General features: G+C 36.9%; 1 protein-coding gene across 1 annotated transcript in view; it reads right to left on the bottom strand.

The window, feature by feature from the left end:
• Nucleotides 1-22,364, bottom strand: part of LOC127442002 (collectin-12-like) — a 74,616-nt gene that overhangs the window by 7,951 nt on the left and 44,301 nt on the right. The window contains 14 exon segments of the mRNA XM_051699632.1: nucleotides 2,317-2,405; nucleotides 3,802-3,896; nucleotides 4,210-4,408; nucleotides 7,545-7,635; nucleotides 8,144-8,290; nucleotides 8,382-8,477; nucleotides 8,627-8,702; nucleotides 8,807-8,891; nucleotides 13,408-13,477; nucleotides 13,479-13,512; nucleotides 17,521-17,586; nucleotides 19,597-19,706; nucleotides 19,837-19,979; nucleotides 20,285-20,773. Coding sequence (XP_051555592.1) covers nucleotides 2,317-2,405; nucleotides 3,802-3,896; nucleotides 4,210-4,408; nucleotides 7,545-7,635; nucleotides 8,144-8,290; nucleotides 8,382-8,477; nucleotides 8,627-8,702; nucleotides 8,807-8,891; nucleotides 13,408-13,477; nucleotides 13,479-13,512; nucleotides 17,521-17,586; nucleotides 19,597-19,706; nucleotides 19,837-19,979; nucleotides 20,285-20,773 — 1,790 coding nt within the window.

The raw sequence follows: 22,364 nt of genomic DNA, 5'->3' as shown, positions 1-22,364 counted from the left end.
TGGCAGCATCATGCTGTGGGGATGTTTTTCAGCGACAGGAACTGGGAGACTAGTCAGGATCGAGGGAAAGATGAATGCAGCAATGTACAGAGACATCCTTGATGAAAACCTGCTCCAGAGCGCTCTGGACCTCAGACTGGGGCGAAGGTTCATCTTCCAACAGGACAACGACCCTAAGCACACAGCCAAGATAACAAAGGAGTGGCTCCGGGACAACTCTGTAAATGTCCTTGAGTGGCCCAGCCAGAGCCCAGACTTGAACCCTATTGAACATCTCTGGAGAGATCTGAAAATGGCTGTGCACCGACGCTCCCCATCCAACCTGATGGAGCTTGAGAGGTCCTGCAAAGAAGAATGGGAGAAACTGCCCAAAAATAGGTGTGCCAAGCTTGTAGCTCATACTCAAAAAGACTTGATGCTGTAATTGGTGCCAAAGGTGCGTCAACAAAGTATTGAGCAAAGGCTGTGAATACTTATGTACATGTGATTTTTTTCGTTTTTATTTTTAATAAATTTGCAAAGATTTCAAACAAACTTCTTTCATGTTGTCATTATGGGGTATTGTTTGTAGAATTTTGAGGAAAATAATGAATTTAATCGATTTTGGAATAAGGCTGTAACATAACAAAATGTGGAAAAAGTGAAGCGCTGTGAATACTTTCCGGATGCACTGTAAACTCTATGTCGATACTTTAAATGTCGCGAAAAACTGGTTTGGAAACTTTTTGTCGAGAAAATTGGCATTAACACAAAACTGTAGTGTCACATGACAGAATTTACCCCAATCGTTAGCCTGTGTTAATCATGATGACAAGGTATAAATCCTTGAAAGCCAATTTATTGTACGTGAAGCATTACTCGCACTGTTATGGATTGATCTTAACGGCATACCTGCACAGATCCAATGCTGCAAACACATCTGCGTCATGACACTTCCAGGAGTGCCAACACAAATATCTCATATCATGCACCTGTCATCAACAAGTGCACGGAAAACAAATGAATGGACACTCTTTGTGATTAATTTAATCATGGTGGCCATCCGTTTATTTATTAAAGTTGCTTTTCCACACCATTCAGAATAATAGACGGCAGTCATGGAATTAGCCAACAATACAAAAAACATGCAATTTCTGTGCACAAAGATATTTTAAATGAAAAATAAATACACAATACTAAGAGAAAAGCATCAAGAACACTCAATTCTATAAATTATTTAGCTTACTTTTGAAAAAATGCCGCCAAATTCCCTGTATTAAATTAAATAAATTACCAAACGAATAAAGCATTAAATTAAAAAAATAAATAATACTGTTAGGCCTATATACTTGCCTTTTCTTTAAACAAATTTAAATTAGCCTTACCCTGTTCTGTAAACGAAAAAAGTCGGCTGAATGACATTCTCAGAATGTTCTACACATTTTCTCTTTCAGAAAACTAGCTTTTGAACATTTTAAAACTTTTAAATACTTTAAGTCTGACCCTCTTTACCTCGGATCACATTTGCCGAGCTTCTTCAGAAAATGTAAATTGCATTATGATGCTAAAATTAATTTTAGATGACAATCAAGTTCAGTTGGTCGTTAAAAGTTGCTGGACAAATATGCGGGACATAATGCAGTTGTGATGGCAATGCTTTAGATTAGATATTACACCGCATCAGTTTTTCTTTAATAGCTGTGCACACAGCATATACACATCGATGGATGGTCCTTATACTAAGACCGAAAATTTCCCCCACTAATTGGTGCAGCTTGCCAGCTTGAACAGGGCCATGATGATTCGCTTTTGGGTTGGAACCGGTGGCAACCTGCGATAGGCGTAACATCAGGACCAATATTACAGTCCGATCAGAAGGGCAACTGTTCCCTTTTCATTGCAGTTCCTCACCTTCTGATTGCATTTATTTGTGAAATTAAATTGACAGTAAGCTGGTTAATTTCAATGAATTGCCTCAGTACTCTCCCCATTTTACCAAAACTTCAGGGGAGAAAAAATTAGGGACATCTTCGAGGCGAAAGGTAACAATTAGCGATATACATTTCTGTATGGAAACGGTTTAAGGACAGATTTCTTTTGCGATAAACCAAAACTTATGCGAGAAAGTGTTTAAGCATGACGTCATCATGCACACCATTTTTATAGATAAAAGGCCATTTGAATGGAAACAGGCAAAAGACGGCAAATTTAGCAAAAAATCTTTTTTTACACACTTTCACTTTGTCGATAACTAAATAGTTTCCATCCACTTTTTGCACTATGTTTATGAGGCAAGTGAAACCGAGTACTATGCCAGACAATATAGGCAAGCCTCACCTCATCGATGTAGACAGGCTCTGGTTCTGGTTCAATCGTCTCGACCTGGATGTCTTCACTGAACTGCACAGTCTTTTTCTCTGTTTTCACTAAGAGTAGAGAAACACTGCAGGTGAGTTTGAGGTAAGGGGGTGAAACTGAAAGAGAAAAAACCTGCAGGAGAGTGAGGGAGGTCAAGTCAACTAAAAGAAGGAAGAGCCCACCAATAGACCATTTCAAGGGCTATGCGTCTGTTTAAGGAAGTGACGCCTTTGTCCCTTGGCTTGGACATTTCCGGTTAGTTGTCAAACTCATCTGAAACATCAGCAGGAGACCCTTCATTCATAGTCACTTTAACACGATTGTAAAAGAATGTCATGGATGCCTGGAACTAACAGAAGTGTTTAGATTTCCGAAAAAGCAAATAGAAATGGACGCATGAACCGCTGCAGTAAAGCGAGATGGCTGGATTGATATGTGCAGAACTAACAACTGTAGCATGCATCTTATCTCTGGTAGGTGAATGACATTTGTGCCAACTAATAGTCAGTTTGATAGGTAGAGTTTAGCTGGCAACTCATTGTTTATTTTCAGTTTTTGCAAATATCTTGTTTTTTCTGTTTTAGTTAGACTCTAAAAGCACACAAGTCATTTTATTTTGACAGTTCTGGGTTATAAAAATGCCGCTACCGGAAATGCTTCAGGGCCAGACATGCACAGTAGCGTTCTAATTGCTTTGCTATTGTTTACGTCCTTGAAATGGCCTATAGAAAGCCAAGACCTGAAGGTGTTTTATATTGTAAAATATAGAGGACTGTGCAAAAGTCTTAGTCACATTAGAAGTTTCACAAAAACATTTGTCTTAAGATGGTTATTTGATATCTTCTGCTTTAGTGTCAATAGAAAATGTTCCTTTTCAAACACTCCTTTTCTATATAGAATAGAATAAAATTAGAACAAGGAGCCCTGCAACAGATCGTATAGCCCCACAGAGCCCAGATCTCAACATCCTTGAGTCAGTCTGGGATTACATGAAGAGACAAAAGCAATTTAGACATCCTAAATGCATACTGCAGAACTGTGGCAAGTTCTCCAAGATGCTTGTATCAACCTATCTGCAACAAAAAAAACTGTGCAAGTGTTCCTAGGAGAATTTATCCTGTTTTAAAGGCATAGGGTGGTCACACCAAATATTGATTTAGGTTTTTTTATTTACTGCAAATTTACCTTTGTATGAATTTAATTGATAAATAAAAATTATTCATAGCATTATTTTTTTAAAACATCCTCACTATACAAAATTTTTCACACCAGCCTAAAACTTTGGCACAGTAAAGTAAGTACCATTAAAAGTGTTTTCCTAATTTGAGAAGAGTATTTGTGATTGTATCAGAATACTGACTGATTAATACAAAAGGAGACAAACAGGAAGACATATAGAAGTGCTGCTAAAGCAGGGTTTTAGACTGATGGCTGGAAAAGAAAGGATGTGACAGCTTTACTCACTCATCTCAGGCTCTGCTGTCAGGTCTGCTGTCACAAAGTTGGAAGGAAAAAGCCCAACACCCTGATATGTCTCACCCTTCCACCAGTTGGGGTCACTGTGACAAAGAAGAAATACTTAACCCATGTACCTTACAGAGGACTGAATGTTGAGTAACTCTCTAATTTGAAACTGTACTTCTATTTCGTAAAAATGTCCTTGTAAATTAGCCAACAATAGAGCTGAATAGATTTAACAGACCAAAGTGGCTAACAAATGCAAAACTTGGGAAACAGACCAAATTACCAAAATTTCAAAATATTATATTAAGGGAATGTTTTCAAACACAGCCTGCAAATAAAATATATTGGGAGGATCTGGAATATCCCAAAATCCAAAAAAGCACCATCAACGATCAGAACGAGACTCACCTGTCATCCAGGATGGTGATGATCTCCCCTGACTTGAAGGTGAGCTCGTTGTCCTCTGCTGCCTCAAAGTCATAGATGGCCCTGACCTTTCTGCCCTCACTCTTGTGAGAGGTGAGGCTGCTGGTGCTTGGGTAGAGGCCAGACAGAGAGACCTGAGGCTGCTGCTGTTGCCGCTGTTCCTTCAGAGACAGTTCGATTGCTGAGAATAAGAGAGTCAGACAAAGAGGCACAAAACAGTGAGCTTATTTCTCTTTCTCCAAGGCAATTTATCACTGCCCCTTCTAGGGATGTCAAAAGTACATACTTTTAATTTTACACTAAAATAAAAAAGAGATGTAACGAAACCAGCATTTCTGCTGTACCGGCAGTATCGAGCACCGACTCAATTTTGTCCCACACGCTGTCTAACTGACACAAGACTGCTTCCAAATGCTCACAACCTTATTTGAGAGTGTGCACAGTTACTCCTTTTACACTGGACAATATACAAATGGACAATTAATCAAATGAAAATCATGATATGTCCTAGTGTGATTATTAAACCACAAAAGGATGTAATTTAATTACATAAACATACAGTCTGAATGTGCTGCGTGCTTCAAAGTGAATATGTAAAGCCACTCATACACCTCATGTGTGTTGTAATAGACAGAAGAGAGCGAACATTCACTGTTAAGTGTGCAGCGCCTGCAGACTACATATTTATAAAATTAAATCACATTTTGCATTTAAATAATCCCACTGAGCCATGTAACCAACCGCTTATCTGGAGGTGTGAAGCTACTAACAAAAACACAGAAACGCAAAAGCCTTCACATCAAAATAAAAGCTAGACGTGAGAAATTGAAGAAATTGCGGCAGAAATATTTTACTACGGTATAGAAAAATGCAATAGGCCTATTTACTGTAATAATAATAATAATGATGATAATAATGATTATTATTATAATATTGAAGCAATATCTCACAAGCAGTGCTGCTGTACTGAATAGAAGTTTTCATCAATGTTTTTATTTACATTGTGATGCACTGTTGTGCAGCGCTTTATTTGAAAAAAAGAAAGCCAATGTAGTGTTTTAGATTATGCTGTGAGGATCTTTACTGAAGCACTTCATTAGACAAAAATAAAATAAAAAATGCAATGGTATGTTTAAAAAAAGTAATTGTTCTATTTTCATTTGATTAAAGTTTTTCATTTCGGCTGGGATGAAGGAACACCACTATCAGCTCAACAGACAGAACTCACTGTGATCCCAGCCAACCTATCTGTTGACCACAACCTCACTATGTATCTTGGTTCAAATACACTAACACCAATCAGAACAGCTCGGAACCTGGGAGTGGTGGTAGATGACCAGCTTAATTTTAACGGCCACATCTCATCAACCAACCGGTCTTGCAGATTTGCACTCTACAACATCAGGAAAATCAGATCGTTTCTGTCTGAATTTGCTGCACAGCTCCTGGTCCAAGCTCTGGTAATTTCAAGACTGCACTACTGTAATGCTTTGTTGTAATGTCAAGGCTTTGACTCTAGCCTTCAGGACAGCCAAAGGAACCACACCCTCTTACTTCAATTCACTTCTCCAGGTCTATGCTCCAACTCGCTCTCTGCGGTCTATGAATGAGTGAAGCATAGTGGTCCCATCACAAAGAGGCTCAAAGTCTATTTCACGATCGTTCACTTTCTCTGTTCCTCTGTGGTGAGCTTCCAACCTCCTCACAATCTGCTGATACCATCTCAACATTCAAGAACCAGCTGAAAACACATCTGGGGCCATTTGCATAAACATAGCCATTAACTTAATACTGCGTCTAACAATTAGTTTGACTAGCTAAAGACGCCATAGAAAGCCTGTTGCATAAAACAAGCTCACAGTTGTCTTTAGTAAGTCTAATTTGCATTGCGGGAAAAGACACTGAACAGCTTTAAAAAATACAATGTCAGACAGAGGACGCTCAATACAGTTCATTTGCTGAAAATATTTGCTTATTAGAGGAACACAGTGCTTCAAAATTGATTCTAATGAACAAATTTAGTGATTTTAACCCAAATAATAAAAAAACACAACATTGTGTTACCATTGTTGGAGTCAAAGTCTTCTACAAAGTCTCAACTCAAACCCCCACTAGCACAGCAGACAGTTATTTTCCATGGCAACATAGAATGTAAACAAAAGTTAGCCTAGGGGTGTGCTTCTTATTTTTTTGGTCTTAAATTCGATCTAAGTTTTTATGCTTCTGACTGAAAAAAATGAAGACCAACATTTTAGACAACTAACTAGTAAGACTAGTCTAAAACAGTTTTATGCAACCAGCCCCTGTTTCACAAGCACTTAACAAATCCAAACTAACTGCACAAAAAAAAAACTCCTCTGACTTTTTTTTTCTGCGCTAGCACCTATACTACTCCAGCAACCTTGAAAACTTGGCAGTTCAACACTGTAGATGTTGTTGAACTTTGTATGACAAATTGCTTGCTGTGTTTCTCATTTGTAAGTTGCTTTGGATAAAAGCATCTGCTAAATGTAAATGTAAAGTTGTTTTAATTAATTTAACTAGACACCATTTTGATGATAAATTTTTTTTTATAGATTTTTATCCCCCTTTTCTCCCCAATTTGGAATGCCCAATTCCCACTACTTAGTAGGTCCTCGTGGTGGCGCAGTTACTCACCTTAATCTGGGTGGCGGAGGACAAGTCTCAGTTGCCTCCGCTTCTGTCAATCCACACATCTTATCACGTTGCTCGTTGTGCATGACACCGCAGAGACTCCCAGCATGTGGAGACTCGTGCTACTCTCCGCGATCCACGCACAACTTACCACGCACCCCATTGAGAGCGAGAACCACTTATCGCGACCAAGAGGAGGTTACCCCATGTGCCTCTACCCTCCCTAGCAACTGGGCCAATTTGGTTGCTTAGGAGACCTGGCTGGAGTCACTCAGCACACCCTGGATTCGAACTTGTGACTCCAGGGGTGGTAGTCAGCGTCAATACTCGCTGAGCGACGATTACATTTTATTAAACTTTAAAACACAAAACATTGAATTTTGAAATTACATTTTATGATGAAAAAAATGTAACTAAGTTCATTGGCTCCTACTTATATATACATTTATATATATATATATAAGAAGCAGTTTACTTAATTGAGAAACACTTCAAGGAAACATGCAATTGTTTACATTGATCAATTTACATTGATATTGAAATTGTTAAATAGGGCAAGGCCATGTGTTCAATAGCATATTACCCTTCTTTTTTTTTGTGGTATCAAAATTGGTATCAAGAATCATGAAATTCTGGTACTGTGACAATCCTAATGTGCACACCTTTAGCAAGATCCTCTTCCTCCTTTTTGTTTGTTGATGTTGCAGGGTCTTTTGCTACCAATGCAGGACTTGCTTTAGCTTGTTCTGCTGCCTAAACAAACAAACATACATAAAAACTGACTGAATGGCATAAAAGTATAACATACATACATACATACACACACACACACACACACACACACACATATATTTGTATGCTTCAAAACCATTCCCAAAAAAATTTGTCAGTCTTTGAAAAATGCTTGGATACCTGAATGAACTGTTCAACATCTGAATGATTAAAAACAGGGTTTCCACACCTTTTGACCATAGATTTTCCTGTCTTTTTTTAATTTATTTAAATACATATTTTTTACAGACATTTCACTCACAGACAGCAAATTTGTGCCAGCCAATTATATATTTCAGAGTTGAGCATAACTAGAAGAAGTTGTGTTTATTACAAGACTTTTGTTTATATAAAAAAATTGATAGAATTGGTATAAATAGCCCTTTAAACTTAAACTGCAGTTCATATATGCATTTAATTCCCTACATACTTGTATAATGAGTAACTACGAAATGTTGTAGAATCCAGTTAACCAACAGATCCTGCTAACCTGTGAGCCCACAGCAGGAAAGATGACGCCCTGTTCTCTGAGGTTCTTGATCATGGCCGAGATGAGGCTTAGTTGGGGGTCATTACGGAAATCTTCAGCCCATTCCACCATGAGAGCCTTCAGCTTCTCACACACTTTTGGATGGCCCTTGGGAAGAGAGGCTTAAACATCAGATTTACACCTGACAAAACAATCAAGCATATAGTATGTCTACATAAAAACAAAATTAAGTACATACCTTATTTAGCACATTGCTAACTTCACTAGCAAACTCCCTGGAACAGACCTCTAAATGGAATATTTTTCCACAGTTTGACACACATGCACCAAGTAGCTATGTAAGAGAGAACACTTATCAGTACATTTAATAAGAACCGTTACTTTCTGAATAAGAAAATGAAATCAGTTGTCTTTGAATGACTGCAAAATTGAAGCATACTTTCACCTCATCAACTAGAAAGCATTTAGAATTGATTATCTTACCGTCAGTGCTTGCATGGCAACATGTGGATCCTTGTGATTCACTCTCCTCATTATAGATCGCAGGCATTCTTTGGGCCTTCAGAAAACAAGGAGCAATATTGAATATTTCACCCACTAAAGCACCCATAAATTAAAAGACATTATTTTCAAAAAAGGTCTTAAATGGTCTTGTTCACTAACCCGGTACGAGACTGCCCAATTTTGTCACAAATGTCCAGAATGAGGCCCCAGTCCTCAGCTGTGTTCATCTCACTTGTGGCTTTCTCTGCAGATGAATAATAGAGTCAAATCTTTATCTCTCATATACTGACAACCATTTCATGTTATTTTGCACATTGAAAGGCATAACATTCAAATGCAAATTAATGAATGTGCACAATGGATGTGAATGGATCTGTGAAAGTCCTCAGGTTTCTTTACACTTCATCACAGAAACCAACAGCCTAACCCTGACTATACAAGGTTAACCCATGACCTAAATTTGTTGATACATTCTGATTTTGATCAATAAAACTGTCAAATAGAGGCTTTTGGATAACCTTAACACACAAAAGCACACTTGCCTTGGTAATTATTTGTGATGTACAGAAATACTGCACTATTGCAAAACGGTAACATTCATGGTAAACAAAACAGGTCATGAGATTAATTTTATATAAAGAATAACACCAGACACTGCAAGCAGTACTGATAAATGACATCTACTATGTGCCCTGTTCATCATTGCATAACACATACACAAATTTCTGTGCACAACAATCTTCCCATATCATATTCTGTATACTGAAAGCTGCTACCTTTATATTCAAGTAACTGTGCATCTTAAATGTGTACTGTTCCCAGTGTGCATTACTGTGTGTATACACTGCCTGGCCAAAAAAAACAAAAAAATAATCGCCATTTGGATTTAAATAATCAGATATTTAAGAGCCTACGATTGGATCATTATTGCAGTGATTAATATGTTTCAGCTGGCAACAATTCTTTTAACCCTAACTGATGCAGTGTCGGAAGATGTATCCTGTAGTCGTAGAAAAGATGTTACTGTGTTTCAGAAGGGGCAAATTATTGGCCTGCATCAAGCAACAAAAAAAAAAAACTAAGGAGATTGCTGAAATCACTGAAATTGGGTTAAGAACTGTCCAACACTTTATTAAAACCTGGAAGGATTGTGGTGAACTGTCAGCTTCGCAAAAGAAATGAGGTAAAAAATAAATCTTAAATGATCGTTATCGGAGATAACTAAAACACTTGAAGTCACATCGTAAAAAAATCAATAATAGAACTCACATTCTATGTTTAATAGTGAAAGTAAGAGCATTTCCACACACACACACACACACAATGCAACGAGAATTTACAGGATTGGGACTAAACAGCTGTGTGGCCACAAGAAAGCCACTTGTTAGTGAGACTAATAAAAAATAAAAAAAATGACTTCAATTTGCTGGGGAGCATAAAGATTGGACTGTGGAGCAATGGAAAAAGGTCATGTGGTCTGATGAGTCCAGATTTACCCTATTCCAAAGGGATGGGTTCAACTAACCCTAGAACTTAAAGGAATAGTTCACCCAAAAATGTTAATCATCTCATCATTCACTCAGAATGTGCTACAGTGGTCGACTAATCAACTAGTCATCCAACAACTGACTATCCAATTAGTGGGGTCAACTACTAATATTTATATTTTCAGTGGTGGTGATTTTAATACAAGATGCAATTCTCAAATTATTGAGAGGCACAACTTATTGGAGAACATTTTTGCATGATGATAGCTTGCTGTGTATAATAGTCAGCACAGTAAGGCATATTGTCTCTTTAATGCTTTAAATTTAGTCAATTTATGCACCGCTGCACTTACAGCCATCAAAGCGCCGCATCAACAACACATTACAAGATGATCATTGTCGGACATTAAATCCTCTGCTTTGGTAGTTTTACACATATCTAGCCCTCTAGCCAGATGTGGGTGACTCTCTGTTTTCTGCATATCACAAACAAATATTTAGAAAATAATATCTCAGCTCTGTAGGTCCATACAACACAAGTGAATGGTCACAGAAATTTGGAAGCTCTAAATAGCACATAAAAGCAGCATAAAAGTAATCCATAAGACTCTAGTGGTTTAATACATGTCTTCTGAAGTATCCCAAGAAATCGCAAAAAAATGTATTTAATAGAAGTATCGTATTGGTATCGGTATCGACATTATTGGACTTGAAATTATTGGTATCGCATCAAAAAGAAAATAAGTGGTATCGCCCATCCCTAGTGACGGATTCGTTTATGACAGTTAAAAGCTGATGTTGGTTTACAATGCGTAGCCACCGGCAGTAACAAAATGATACAAATTTGTGTATTTGACTCCTATTCCATGTCCCATTACCATGTTTTTGTACATGTAAGAAAAACCTTGTTAGCAACTAGGGCTGGGACGATTCATCAACGTAATCGATTACAGAAATACGTAGATTTGCATAACATGCGTCGGTGCGTCGCAATGGAGCAATTAAAATGGCAGTTTAAGTATGGATTCCCCAAAGAACAAGTTGCAGATAAAAAAACTTGCTAAAGTGTGGGAGTATTTTAGCCAGAGACCCAACAATGTGGTGCTGTGTAAGCTATGCAAATTGGAAATGGCTAATCACAGCAGTACAACCGCCATGAACGAACATTGAAGCGAAAGCATCCCGGAGCACTTTGTCAAGACGGCAGCAAGGCAGCACCATAAGTCCTGTTTACGTTTTGTCCCCACCCAAGCATGACATATTAGTATTACAACATGTGTTTCTGTTAGTAGTCACTTAAAATTTATTTTCTAAATGTTTCCTCATCGCCCCCATGTTAAAAGTAATTTTTGCACCGCTGCTAACGTAACTTTACACCATGCGGCATCTAATTTTGTTATTTGGCCGTTTTATATTTTCTGTTTACTTAAATGGGCATGTATGAGTGCGAAAATGGCGTAAACTGTGTGACTGTTACAGTCTGTAAATCATTTCAATTATTTTCCTTGCCCCACACTGATGCAAAATTACATTGCCAATGATTATCTTAACTGCATATTACTCCAGTGATTAAATAAATCAATGTCTTAACCATTTTAAGTTTTAAGTCAAGTAAAAATACTGATTCTCCAGTTCAGGGAAAGGGTTGACATACAGTGATTAAATTAATCTATGTGTTACAGCAATCCTTTTGAATTTGAGGTCTAGTAGCCTATTTTTCTGACCAGGTATTAAGAATGCACAAGTTTTAGATATTCCTGTTAGAAAAATATTTAAGTGTTACTCAAATTGCACTAATTTTACTGTAAAATGATTTTATGTTGGACTACTAAACTCGAGGTTGCACAATGTTTTGGTATTCCTCCTGAAAGTGACTTGAATTTTACATTTATTTCATTTATTTTGATGTTGGATTGCTAAATGTAGATTGCACTTTCCTTTTAATTGATTTGAACAAGTTCTTTCTTACATTTTATTTTGGAGAGATTGTATGTTGGACTGTAAAACGGAGATTACCAGTTAAGACGGGTATTTTTGTTGCAGAATAATGCCCTGCAGTGCACACTTTGTTTCTTGTACATTTGTTTGTGTTTAAGAGAAGATGATTTAATAAAATATTGAAATATTAATGAGATACGTTGTTTATATTTATTTTGGGTTAACTAATTGTTATATTAATCAAATAATAATAATAAAAAATCTTTAGAATAATCAGCAAATTAGTCGTTAGATTAATCGAAAAAAATCGTTAGATTCATCGATAAAAAATAATCGTTAGGTGCAGCCATATTAACAACAAAATCAAACCGTTCTATTAAACAAAACAAAAAATCCTGCACAAATCATTATTTTCCAGGACATTTAGGTATTTTTCATGACTGGAAAACTGCATTGCAAATTTCCAGGTTTTCCAGGACTTGTGGGAATCCTGGCTGAGATGTTCTTCTAAAAATCTTCGTTTGTGTCCTTCAGATGAAAGAAAGTCATATTCATCTGGGATGGCATGAGGGTGAGAAAACGATGAGAGAATTTTCGTTTTGGGGTGAACTATCCCTTTCAACTAAATGCCAAGCTGGCATGAAAACCCAATGTGTGTGCATTTTTAACTTAATACCACAAGCCAGCGAAGATCTCTGAATGGCCCAGCCATACCCGCAGGCTAATAATTCAATAAGGACAGGGTGAGGATGACGATCATGACGATGAGAACAATTAATAATTATCTTCATAACACTACATATGCGAGCATGTAGTTGGAACAGCAACAGCAAGCAAAACACCAGCAATAACTTGAATAACGGTGGCATTTTAACGAAACACCGCTAATTATTTATGAGTGGCACAGATGGGCACTGTCTAACATTTGCAGCGTCACCGTATGAACCGTTAGCTTATGTGTAAAACGCTTCATTTCGGGCTGAATTACTGAAATCTTTGAATTGTTAGTTCACTGTCAGTGCCATACAAACAGAGAAAATTATATTTTGATAGCTAACAGTCACAGCGTTTCCAGCTACAAACTTGACTAGCAATCGGGCTAATAACAAGTGACTAATAGCGTACTAGCTGTGAGACTGTTGTCATTAACTCCTATGTTAAAGGTTTCACAGCCAAACCAGCGGTGGACTATATTAAATCACCCGAATGCAATTGGTATAGATACCACAAATAATTAAAGTGTGATATAGAAAATATCTAGAAAGCCAGTGGACTGCTAAGCACAATAGACATGTTAGCTCGCCTGCTTGCTGCCTGGCATCTCTTCAAACTTACCAACATCTTGATCAAAGGGATTTGACGTGAAGAGAGGCATGACCGAGATATGCACAAAACGGAATCTGAGGCTTGATCCTCTTCTTGTTCGTCTCCCTGTCAGCACTTGTTTAAAAATGAATTAATAAACATAATAAAATAAAAACTACACTCAGTGATGATGATGATGGAAACCGCTCCACAGTCACTCACTAGCAGCACTCCAGCAGTGCATTCTGGGTAAGAGAGGTGTTTCTGGGCTAACCCACATATTACATACAGTTAAAACACACAAACATCTGTCATATCCAAATAAATATGAGAGGCACTGGATGTACTGTGCGATAATGTTATTAGAAATTATTTAGGCGAATTGTGTAAAATTAGTTATCAAATGTTAGGGAAGGCAAATATAGCTTGTTAATCATATGATTTAATCACATGGTACACTGACTCAGTGGTCAAGGGATGATGCAGCTAACACATTTTTGTTATTCATTTACATCTCTTCGACTGTTAGAGGATGCTCAGTTTAAAAATGTCAGTTTGTGAATTTAGATATATTTTTCCCATTTTCAGCACAAAAATAGAAAAAAAAGTTTGTTATTATGCAAATGTACCTTTTCTTTCTTTCTTAAAAAAAAAAAAAAAAAGCATAATTAAAGGAATGATCCGGGTTCAATACAAGTTCATCTCAATCGACAGCATTTGTGGCATAATGTTGATTACCTCCTTTTTCAGGCACTTACAATGGAAGTGAATGGGGCCAAGATTTTGAGGTTTTAAAGGCAGAAATGTGAAACTTATAATTTTATAAAAGCACTTCCATTAATTAATCTGTGAAAACTCTGTATTATTTCAGCTGTAAAGTTGTTTAAATCGACGTTTTTACAGACATTTTAAGGTTTTAGGGATTGTAGACATTACAACGTCATGACAACGAAGTTGAAATATTGGCTATAACTTTACACAGAAAAAGTTAGTAAGTGATTTTATCACATTCAAATCTTTTTAGCATGCATACTGTTTATGTGTTGTGGCAATACTTTGAAATAGTGAGTATTTTAACATTTACGGATTGGCCCTATTCACTTCCGTTGTTAGTGCCTCATTGTAATCCAGATTTATTTATTATTTTAAGAAAAGAAGGGGCGAGTCAAAATGATTTTTCGTGGTAGTAAATATTATGCCACAAATTCTGTCGTTTGAGCTGAACTTGTATTGAACCCGGAATATTCCAATCAACAGTACAATCGACAGCATTTCAGGCATAATGTTGATGACCACAAAATACAATATAGATTCGTCCCTCGTTTATTAAACAGCAAAAATCGCAATTACAATAGAGCTTATTCACAGTAGCGCCAAATTGGATTTTTGATGATAATGAAAACGAGGTTGTGAGGGATAGACTTACAGTCTTTTCAATGGCATGCGCAGTATAAGCTGTATAAAGCGCCTAGATCACATCTAATTTCCCACAACTGAAACATTTGGACTTTTTTCAGTGTTTAGTCAGCGGAACGATCCAAAACACTTTAGACACCAGCACAACCCATTTAAGTCTACCCCTTACAGCCTCGTTCTCATTGGCCTTGTCCAAATAACCCCACTTGCGGTTTTGGTCTTGCCTATTTACCCACTTGTCTTCCGTATTTCCGGTGTTTGGCCACTAGTGTGCAAGTAGACGTGAAGATTGCATGTGTGGTTATGACTTTTTTGCATGTTGGGACACTTGTAGACTTAGAGATGTTGGTGCTGGTTGCAACAGCTGTTTTTGTCTTTTCACTCAGCTGAAGACTGATTGTTTTTGGTAGCCGTGACTGTTATAGCCTACTTAAAATAATAAATAACTGAACATTTTACCCCTCTTTTCATTTAATAATACACTACTGGATGTTGGAAATGTATTGTGCTGAAGAAAATATGTAAGCAATTTTTTTACTGTGTGAAAATAATTGTAAAAGTTAATTCTTTTTACTCATTTTGATTTTCAATACTTTGCACATTAAAAAATGTTTAACTGTAAAATTGCATAGTCCATAACTGCTGTAAAATATGAAACATAAGCAATTTCTTTCTACTTTGTTTCTCAGTACAAGGCATAAAACTTAATTTAATCAAATAAAAACTTTAAACCTGTGTGATCCATTAATAGCTACTAATACAAACCATTTAAATGATGTGCTTTGGCTTGTCATTTATATAAGATGACCAAATACTGCTTAACACAACTTATCAGTATGTGGTTACATACAACAAATAAAAAGCATATTTTAAATACATAAAGATGAGAAAGAGCCTGTGGTAGTATTTGATAAATGTTTTATTTTTAAAACAACATTTACTAGGCCGCATATCGTATGCCACACTGTCTGATAAATGACCAAAATGACCAGCAGTATTAGGCAAGAACAAAACAAATAATGTGATAACTGGTCGAGAAGGATAACAAAGAGGTATATAAATATACACATAAATCATATTTTTTAATTATGATGCTGATATTAAGTCATCCCAAACACGTTATATAATGTTGAATACTTTCATTTATACTAAAATAAATATATGCTTCACTTATGATTATAATAAACAACTAATGTTGAAAAGATTGAAAATACACTGATCAACTCAGGTAGGCGGGTTGTGGCTCCTGATTGTGATGAATTCTGGGATATACTTATCCTGGAAGACCGCTCTGAAGCGGTATTCGCACTAGTGTGGATTTAGTGTGGGTTAAGTGCACTGAGCTTTGGCATGTTTTAGACATGGGACGGTCTTGAACACTTACTTCCTGTCGCGTGCACGCACACTCAAGTGGCCAAGACCGCAAGTGTGGGTATTGAGACAGGGCCATTCCCGTCAAAAATTAAAGATGGTGCTACTGTGAATAAGGGCCATAAGGCTCTTAAAATGGAAGTGAATGGGGCCAGTCAATACACGTTAAATACAGTTCAAATACTACAGCCACAAGGCATAAACATTATACATGTTATTTAAAGATATATCCAATAGGCCTATTGCAACTTTGTTGTCATGACCACATGACGTCGGTAAACCCTGTAATCCTGGTAAGCGATTTTATCACACTAATTTTGAACCTGGGACATCACTTTCATCGCAAACCATTTTTATATGAGAACATACTAAAAGGAAATTTAGGAACATGCAAAGTGTATGAACCGGTGAAGCATTCTCATACATCAATCTATTAAAATGATGTTGCAAAATAGGATATTCCACATTCAAAACATATTCATCAAAATGATAACATTTTCAACAGAACATACTGAAAAATCCCAACTATATTTTATTTCTGATAAAAACATGACCTTTTATGATGACTACATTCATGTACATGTATTCAAATACACAACTATTTTATACATAGCTACGGCATATTCAAATATTTGAAAAATCAAAAGGTTTTTTTAAAGATTTATTCATAATAATCACATCATTGATAACCAAGACATAAGAAGTAAATCTCTGGTGTGGAAAAATGTTGGACTATAGTTATGAAAACATATTAACATACTGTATTTGTAGCTTTATTGTTGGCATAGCTTTATTTTAATAAAAGCAGCTACAAAGCTTCATTGTATTGCACTGGAATAATTGCATCATCAGCTTTGTTAATGACACAGTTAAAACATTTTTAAGGTATTTACAATCACATGATTACAAAACATTACAGCTTTTTTATTTATCTAAACATTAACATGACTGGTGATCAGTGTATTTAGTGATAGTCTGTAGTCTTGAATTGCTCATTGATTGTCTACATGCCATTTATTTTTGAGTCCATCAGGTAAGATACTTTCTGCAAAGAGGTGGTACTTGTGTGAGGGCAATATGACAGAAGCCTTCTGAAGTGTCTTGGTGATTGTCAAATCCAAAATATTCTCTGCTCATTCAGTTACGGATGCTATAAAACTGGAACTTTTGCTGTGAATAATAGAGAAAAGACCACAATTAATTATATGACTAAGCAGATAACAGTTTTCAAAGAAAACAAAAATATATGCAAACAAAACGGCTTCAATTTGTAACTTACATTCATTGGCTCGTTCACAAATGAAGCCTATGCGGTCTGTGCAGAAAAAGTCATTCCAACTGCCCTCATGTATTAACCCTGCACAGTCCTCCCCTTCCTCATGACCATGACTCCAATTATCAGGCTGTCCAGGTTTCCATTTCCTATAAGTTAAAATCAGACAAGACTCAATGTAAACAGGATTCTTACACATGATTAACCTGTTCCACTGTAATCACTTATTAATATCCGACACCCCCTATATACACACCACCCTTTAATACATTTATGCATTTGGCAGGTGCATTTAAGGTATACATTTTATCATGTGTTCCCTAAGAATCAAACCCATGACACATAACATTGTTTGCACAATGCTCTACCATTGAGCTACAGGAAAATTACTATGGATCCTATAAATAATGGGATGAATATAATATAAATAGATAATGGAGTAACAATAATACAGTTCATGAATACTTTAGTATATATATATATATATATATATATATATATATATATATATATATATATATATATATACAGGTGCATCTCAATAAATTAGAATGTCGTGGAAAAGTTCATTTATTTCAGTAATTCAACTCAAATTGTGAAACTCATGTATTAAATAAATTCAGTGCACACAGACTGAAGTAGTTTAAGTCTTTGGTTCTTTTAATTGTGATGATTTTGGCTCACATTTAACAAAAACCCACCAATTCACTATCTCAAAAAATTAGAATACATCATAAGACCAATAAAAAAAACATTTTTAGTGAATTGTTGGCCTTCTGGAAAGTATGTTCATTTACTGTATATGTACTCAATACTTGGTAGGGGCTCCTTTTGCTTTAATTACTGCCTCAATTCGGTGTGGCATGGAGGTGATCAGTTTGTGGCACTGCTGTGGTGGTATGGAAGTCCAGGTTTCTTTGACAGTGGCCTTCAGCTCATCTGCATTTTTTGGTCTCTTGTTCCTCATTTTCCTCTTGACAATACCCCATAGATTCTCTATGGGGTTCAGGTCTGGTGAGTTTGCTGGCCAGTCAAGCACACCAACACCATGGTCATTTAACCAACTTTTGGTGCTTTTGGCAGTGTGGGCAGGTGCCAAATCCTGCTGGAAAATGAAATCAGCATCTTTAAAAAGCTGGTCAGCAGAAGGAAGCATGAAGTGCTCCAAAATTTCTTGGTAAATGGGTGCAGTGACTTTGGTTTTCAAAAAACACAATGAACCAACACCAGCAGATGACATTGCACCCCAAATCATCACAGACTGTGGAAACTTAACACTGGGCTTCAAGCAACTTGGGCTATGAGCTTCTCCACCCTTCCTCCAGACTCTAGGACCTTGGTTTCCAAATGAAATACAAAACTTGCTCTCATCTGAAAAGAGGACTTTGGAACACTGGGCAACAGTCCAGTTCTTCTTCTCCTTAGCCCAGGTAAGACGCCTCTGACGTTGTCTGCAGTTCAGGAGTGGCTTAACAAGAGGAATACGACAACTGTAGCCAAATTCCTTGACATGTCTGTGTGTGGTGGCTCTTGATGCCTTGATCCCAGCCTCAGTCCATTCCTTGTGAAGTTCACCCAAATTCTTGAATCGATTTTGCTTGACAATCATAAGGCTGCGGTTCTCTCGGTTGGTTGTGCATCTTTTTCTTCCACACATTTTCCTTCCACTCAACTTTCTGTTAACATGCTTGGATACAGCACTCTGTGAACAGCCAGCTTCTTTGGCAATGAATGTTTGTGGCTTACCCTCCTTGTGAAGGGTGTCAATGATTGTCTTCTGGACAACTGTCAGATCAGCAGTCTTCCCCATGATTGTGAAGCCTAGTGAACCAAACTGAGAGACCATTTTGAAGGCTCAGGAAACCTTTGCAGGTGTTTTGAGTTGATTAGCTGATTGGCATGTCACCATATTCTAATTTTTTGAGATAGTGAATTGGTGGGTTTTTGTTAAATGTGAGCCAAAATCATCACAATTAAAAGAACCAAAGACTTAAACTACTTCAGTCTGTGTGCACTGAATTTATTTAATACACGAGTTTCACAATTTGAGTTGAATTACTGAAATAAATGAACTTTTCCACGACATTCTAATTTATTGAGATGCACCTGTATATATATATATATATATATATATATATATACACAATCAAATTACTCACGTATAGGTAGGCAAGTTCCCATCCACCCATCTCCAGATGTTTTCCTCTGCACTGTCTGTGAGACCCAGCCAAAAGTAGCCTTTTCCAGAAATCTGCCTCTTTATCCATAGCTGTGATACAAAATAAATTGGACATTGTGTAACACTGATATTTACACAGTGATCTGTTTAGACACTGTTTTAATAGTATATTTATGACATATATTTGAGACCACAGATCAAAATAGTAACTAAGATCTACCTGTTCATCTTCATCATTGATAATGAGCATAGATGAGCTCTTGTTGTCACATCGTTCCTTTGTTTCATCAAAGTTCAGTTTCTCTCCTGGAACCGAGAAGTAGTAGCATGTGTCTCTGAAGCTCTTCCACTGAGGTGGGCACCCTTAGTTAAAAGAATACATAAGAAATATTATCACATTTTCCCTTGTGGTTAAAAGTTACTCTCAAATTAGTGACATATCAAATTAATTCAGGATTGTGGTATATTGACTAATAAACATACTTGTAGTTAACAACCTAACAGCAATAAATAGATCTCAAAGTGTTAAACATTTTAAGAACCTAGTTTGGTATAACATAAAACCACATATACATATTACACAAAATCCTCTTTATATTTCTATAGAAACTCTATCTAATAAATTGCTTATATCAAGTATGTGTGAATAAATAGAATAAAGCTTGTACCCGGTGCACTTGCAGGCAGAGCTACCTGGCGATTGACAAAGGCTTGTGGATCTACAGGGGGCAAAACTACTGGTGCAGGAAGTCCTGGTAATCCAGGAGGTCCAGGTGGACCAATGGGGCCAACAGGCCCACGGGCTCCTTCTGGTCCTGCAGGCCCTGCTGGCCCTCTAAGTCCCTGTGGTCCTTGTGGCCCCTGAGGACCTGGCTGACCATCTCTTCCAGGCAGACCAGGTATACTAGGGTCACCTTTCTCTCCTTGAGGCCCCGCCCTTCCCCCTGATCCCCGCGAACCCTTTGGCCCAGGGCTTCCTCTTGATCCGGGTGGACCTTTGAAACCTGGCACACCGGGAGGCCCTGTTGGACCTTTTTCTCCTTTAGGCCCAGCAACACCAGGTGCTCCTTTTTCACCAGTTTCACCTTTCTGGCCAGGTTTTCCTGGGGGCCCTTGGGACCCTTTGTCTCCCCGAGGACCTCTTGGACCAGGAGGACCTGAAATGAAAGACAAATAAATTAACTTACACCATAACTGTCTAAAAGTACAAAAAGCTGGAATGAAAATGTCCATTATTACAGAAATATTTCATCAATTAACCTTCATGTCGTTCCAAACCTGCATGACATTTTTCTTATGCGTAAGACAAAATGAGATGCTTTAATGAAGACTGCTTTTAGCGCTAAACAACACAAGTTTTTACGTTTACATGCGAGCCACGGTGAACAAGCTTCCCTCATAGCGCTCATGAATGTGCAATGGACTTCAAAATATTCACTAAAAAATGACTTACATTTTGGGTTGTTTCTAACCAAAACCTATAATATGCATCAGAAGACTTGGAATGTGATGCACGACTCAAGAGATGGTCACACTAGGTTTTGAACATGCACATTTTTTTCGTACAACGCAACACACCAGGATATGATGTCATGCGTGAGGGCTTCTGGTTTTAGTAAATAACACTTCCCAATTAACAATAATATCATATTCAAAATGTTAGAGAATACTGTCTACTCACTTTCTAGCAACAATAAAAACACACAGCTTTGAAATCCTTTGAATTGAGCCAAGAGGACAGTGTGTGACGTTTCGATCTTCTATTGGTCCTCTCGTCATCCAGATTTGCAGTTCAGAGTTCAGCAAACTTGAACTTTAGTATGCAACATTGTATGAAATTTCTTCACATGAGCTTGCGTTTCCGGTCTCCCATGTTCAGACAGAATAATACTGAATTACATTGAATTGAATAGATGGACCGCACTATTCATTAAAACATGTAATTTTGTATTCCACATAAGAAATAATATCATTTGGATTTGGAATGACATGAGGGTGAATAAATTATGACAGAATTTTTAATTTTGTGTAACTATTATTTTAAGGCTAGTTTGTTCTGGCAATCAGAGATGATTTTGATTTCAAAAAGCGCTTAATCCTGAAAATAATACTAAAACCTTTCAAAAAGATTCATCTTGGATTCAGCCTATAACAGCAACCCGCATGACCTCACAGCCATGTTTTGGTTGCTATTTATGGCTCTAAATATCATAATTTTAAAATAATTAAAAACAATATAATAATAATAATTTGATAAATATTTATAATAATAATAATTTGAAATCATTTATAATTTATCCAGGCAACATGATCCTGAATGCATAATATAACATGGTTTCTCAAACGTTTTTGAACTAAGTAACCCTTTCATAATCCCAACTGTTTTAGATCCACCTATCAGAGAAATTGCTGTTACCATAGAAACAGGAATTGTGGCCGTAACTGCTCAATTCCATAAAGTATTGTGAATGATGTAGTTGAATCAGTCACACTCTTAATTAACTTTGTAGTCATGCATTCTCAACAAGAATGTTTGTATATTTTGGAATAAACATCTATAGTGTATTATTGTAGTCAATGGTAGTCAAAACTAGACTTCAATTCAGCTCAGAATATTTTCCACGGACCCCTGGCTATTTAACCCCCAATGGATCTCAGTTTTAGAAATGCTATAATAGATTAAAGAGGTGAACATTTGTGTCACTAATCAGGATGTATAGATTGCATGAGTCACCATATTGGGCCATT

This window comes from Myxocyprinus asiaticus, chromosome 6 (genome assembly GCF_019703515.2).
Source record: "Myxocyprinus asiaticus isolate MX2 ecotype Aquarium Trade chromosome 6, UBuf_Myxa_2, whole genome shotgun sequence".
NCBI classification, from domain to species: Eukaryota; Metazoa; Chordata; class Actinopteri; order Cypriniformes; family Catostomidae; genus Myxocyprinus; species Myxocyprinus asiaticus.
This window is presented reverse-complemented; position numbering and strand designations above follow the sequence as displayed.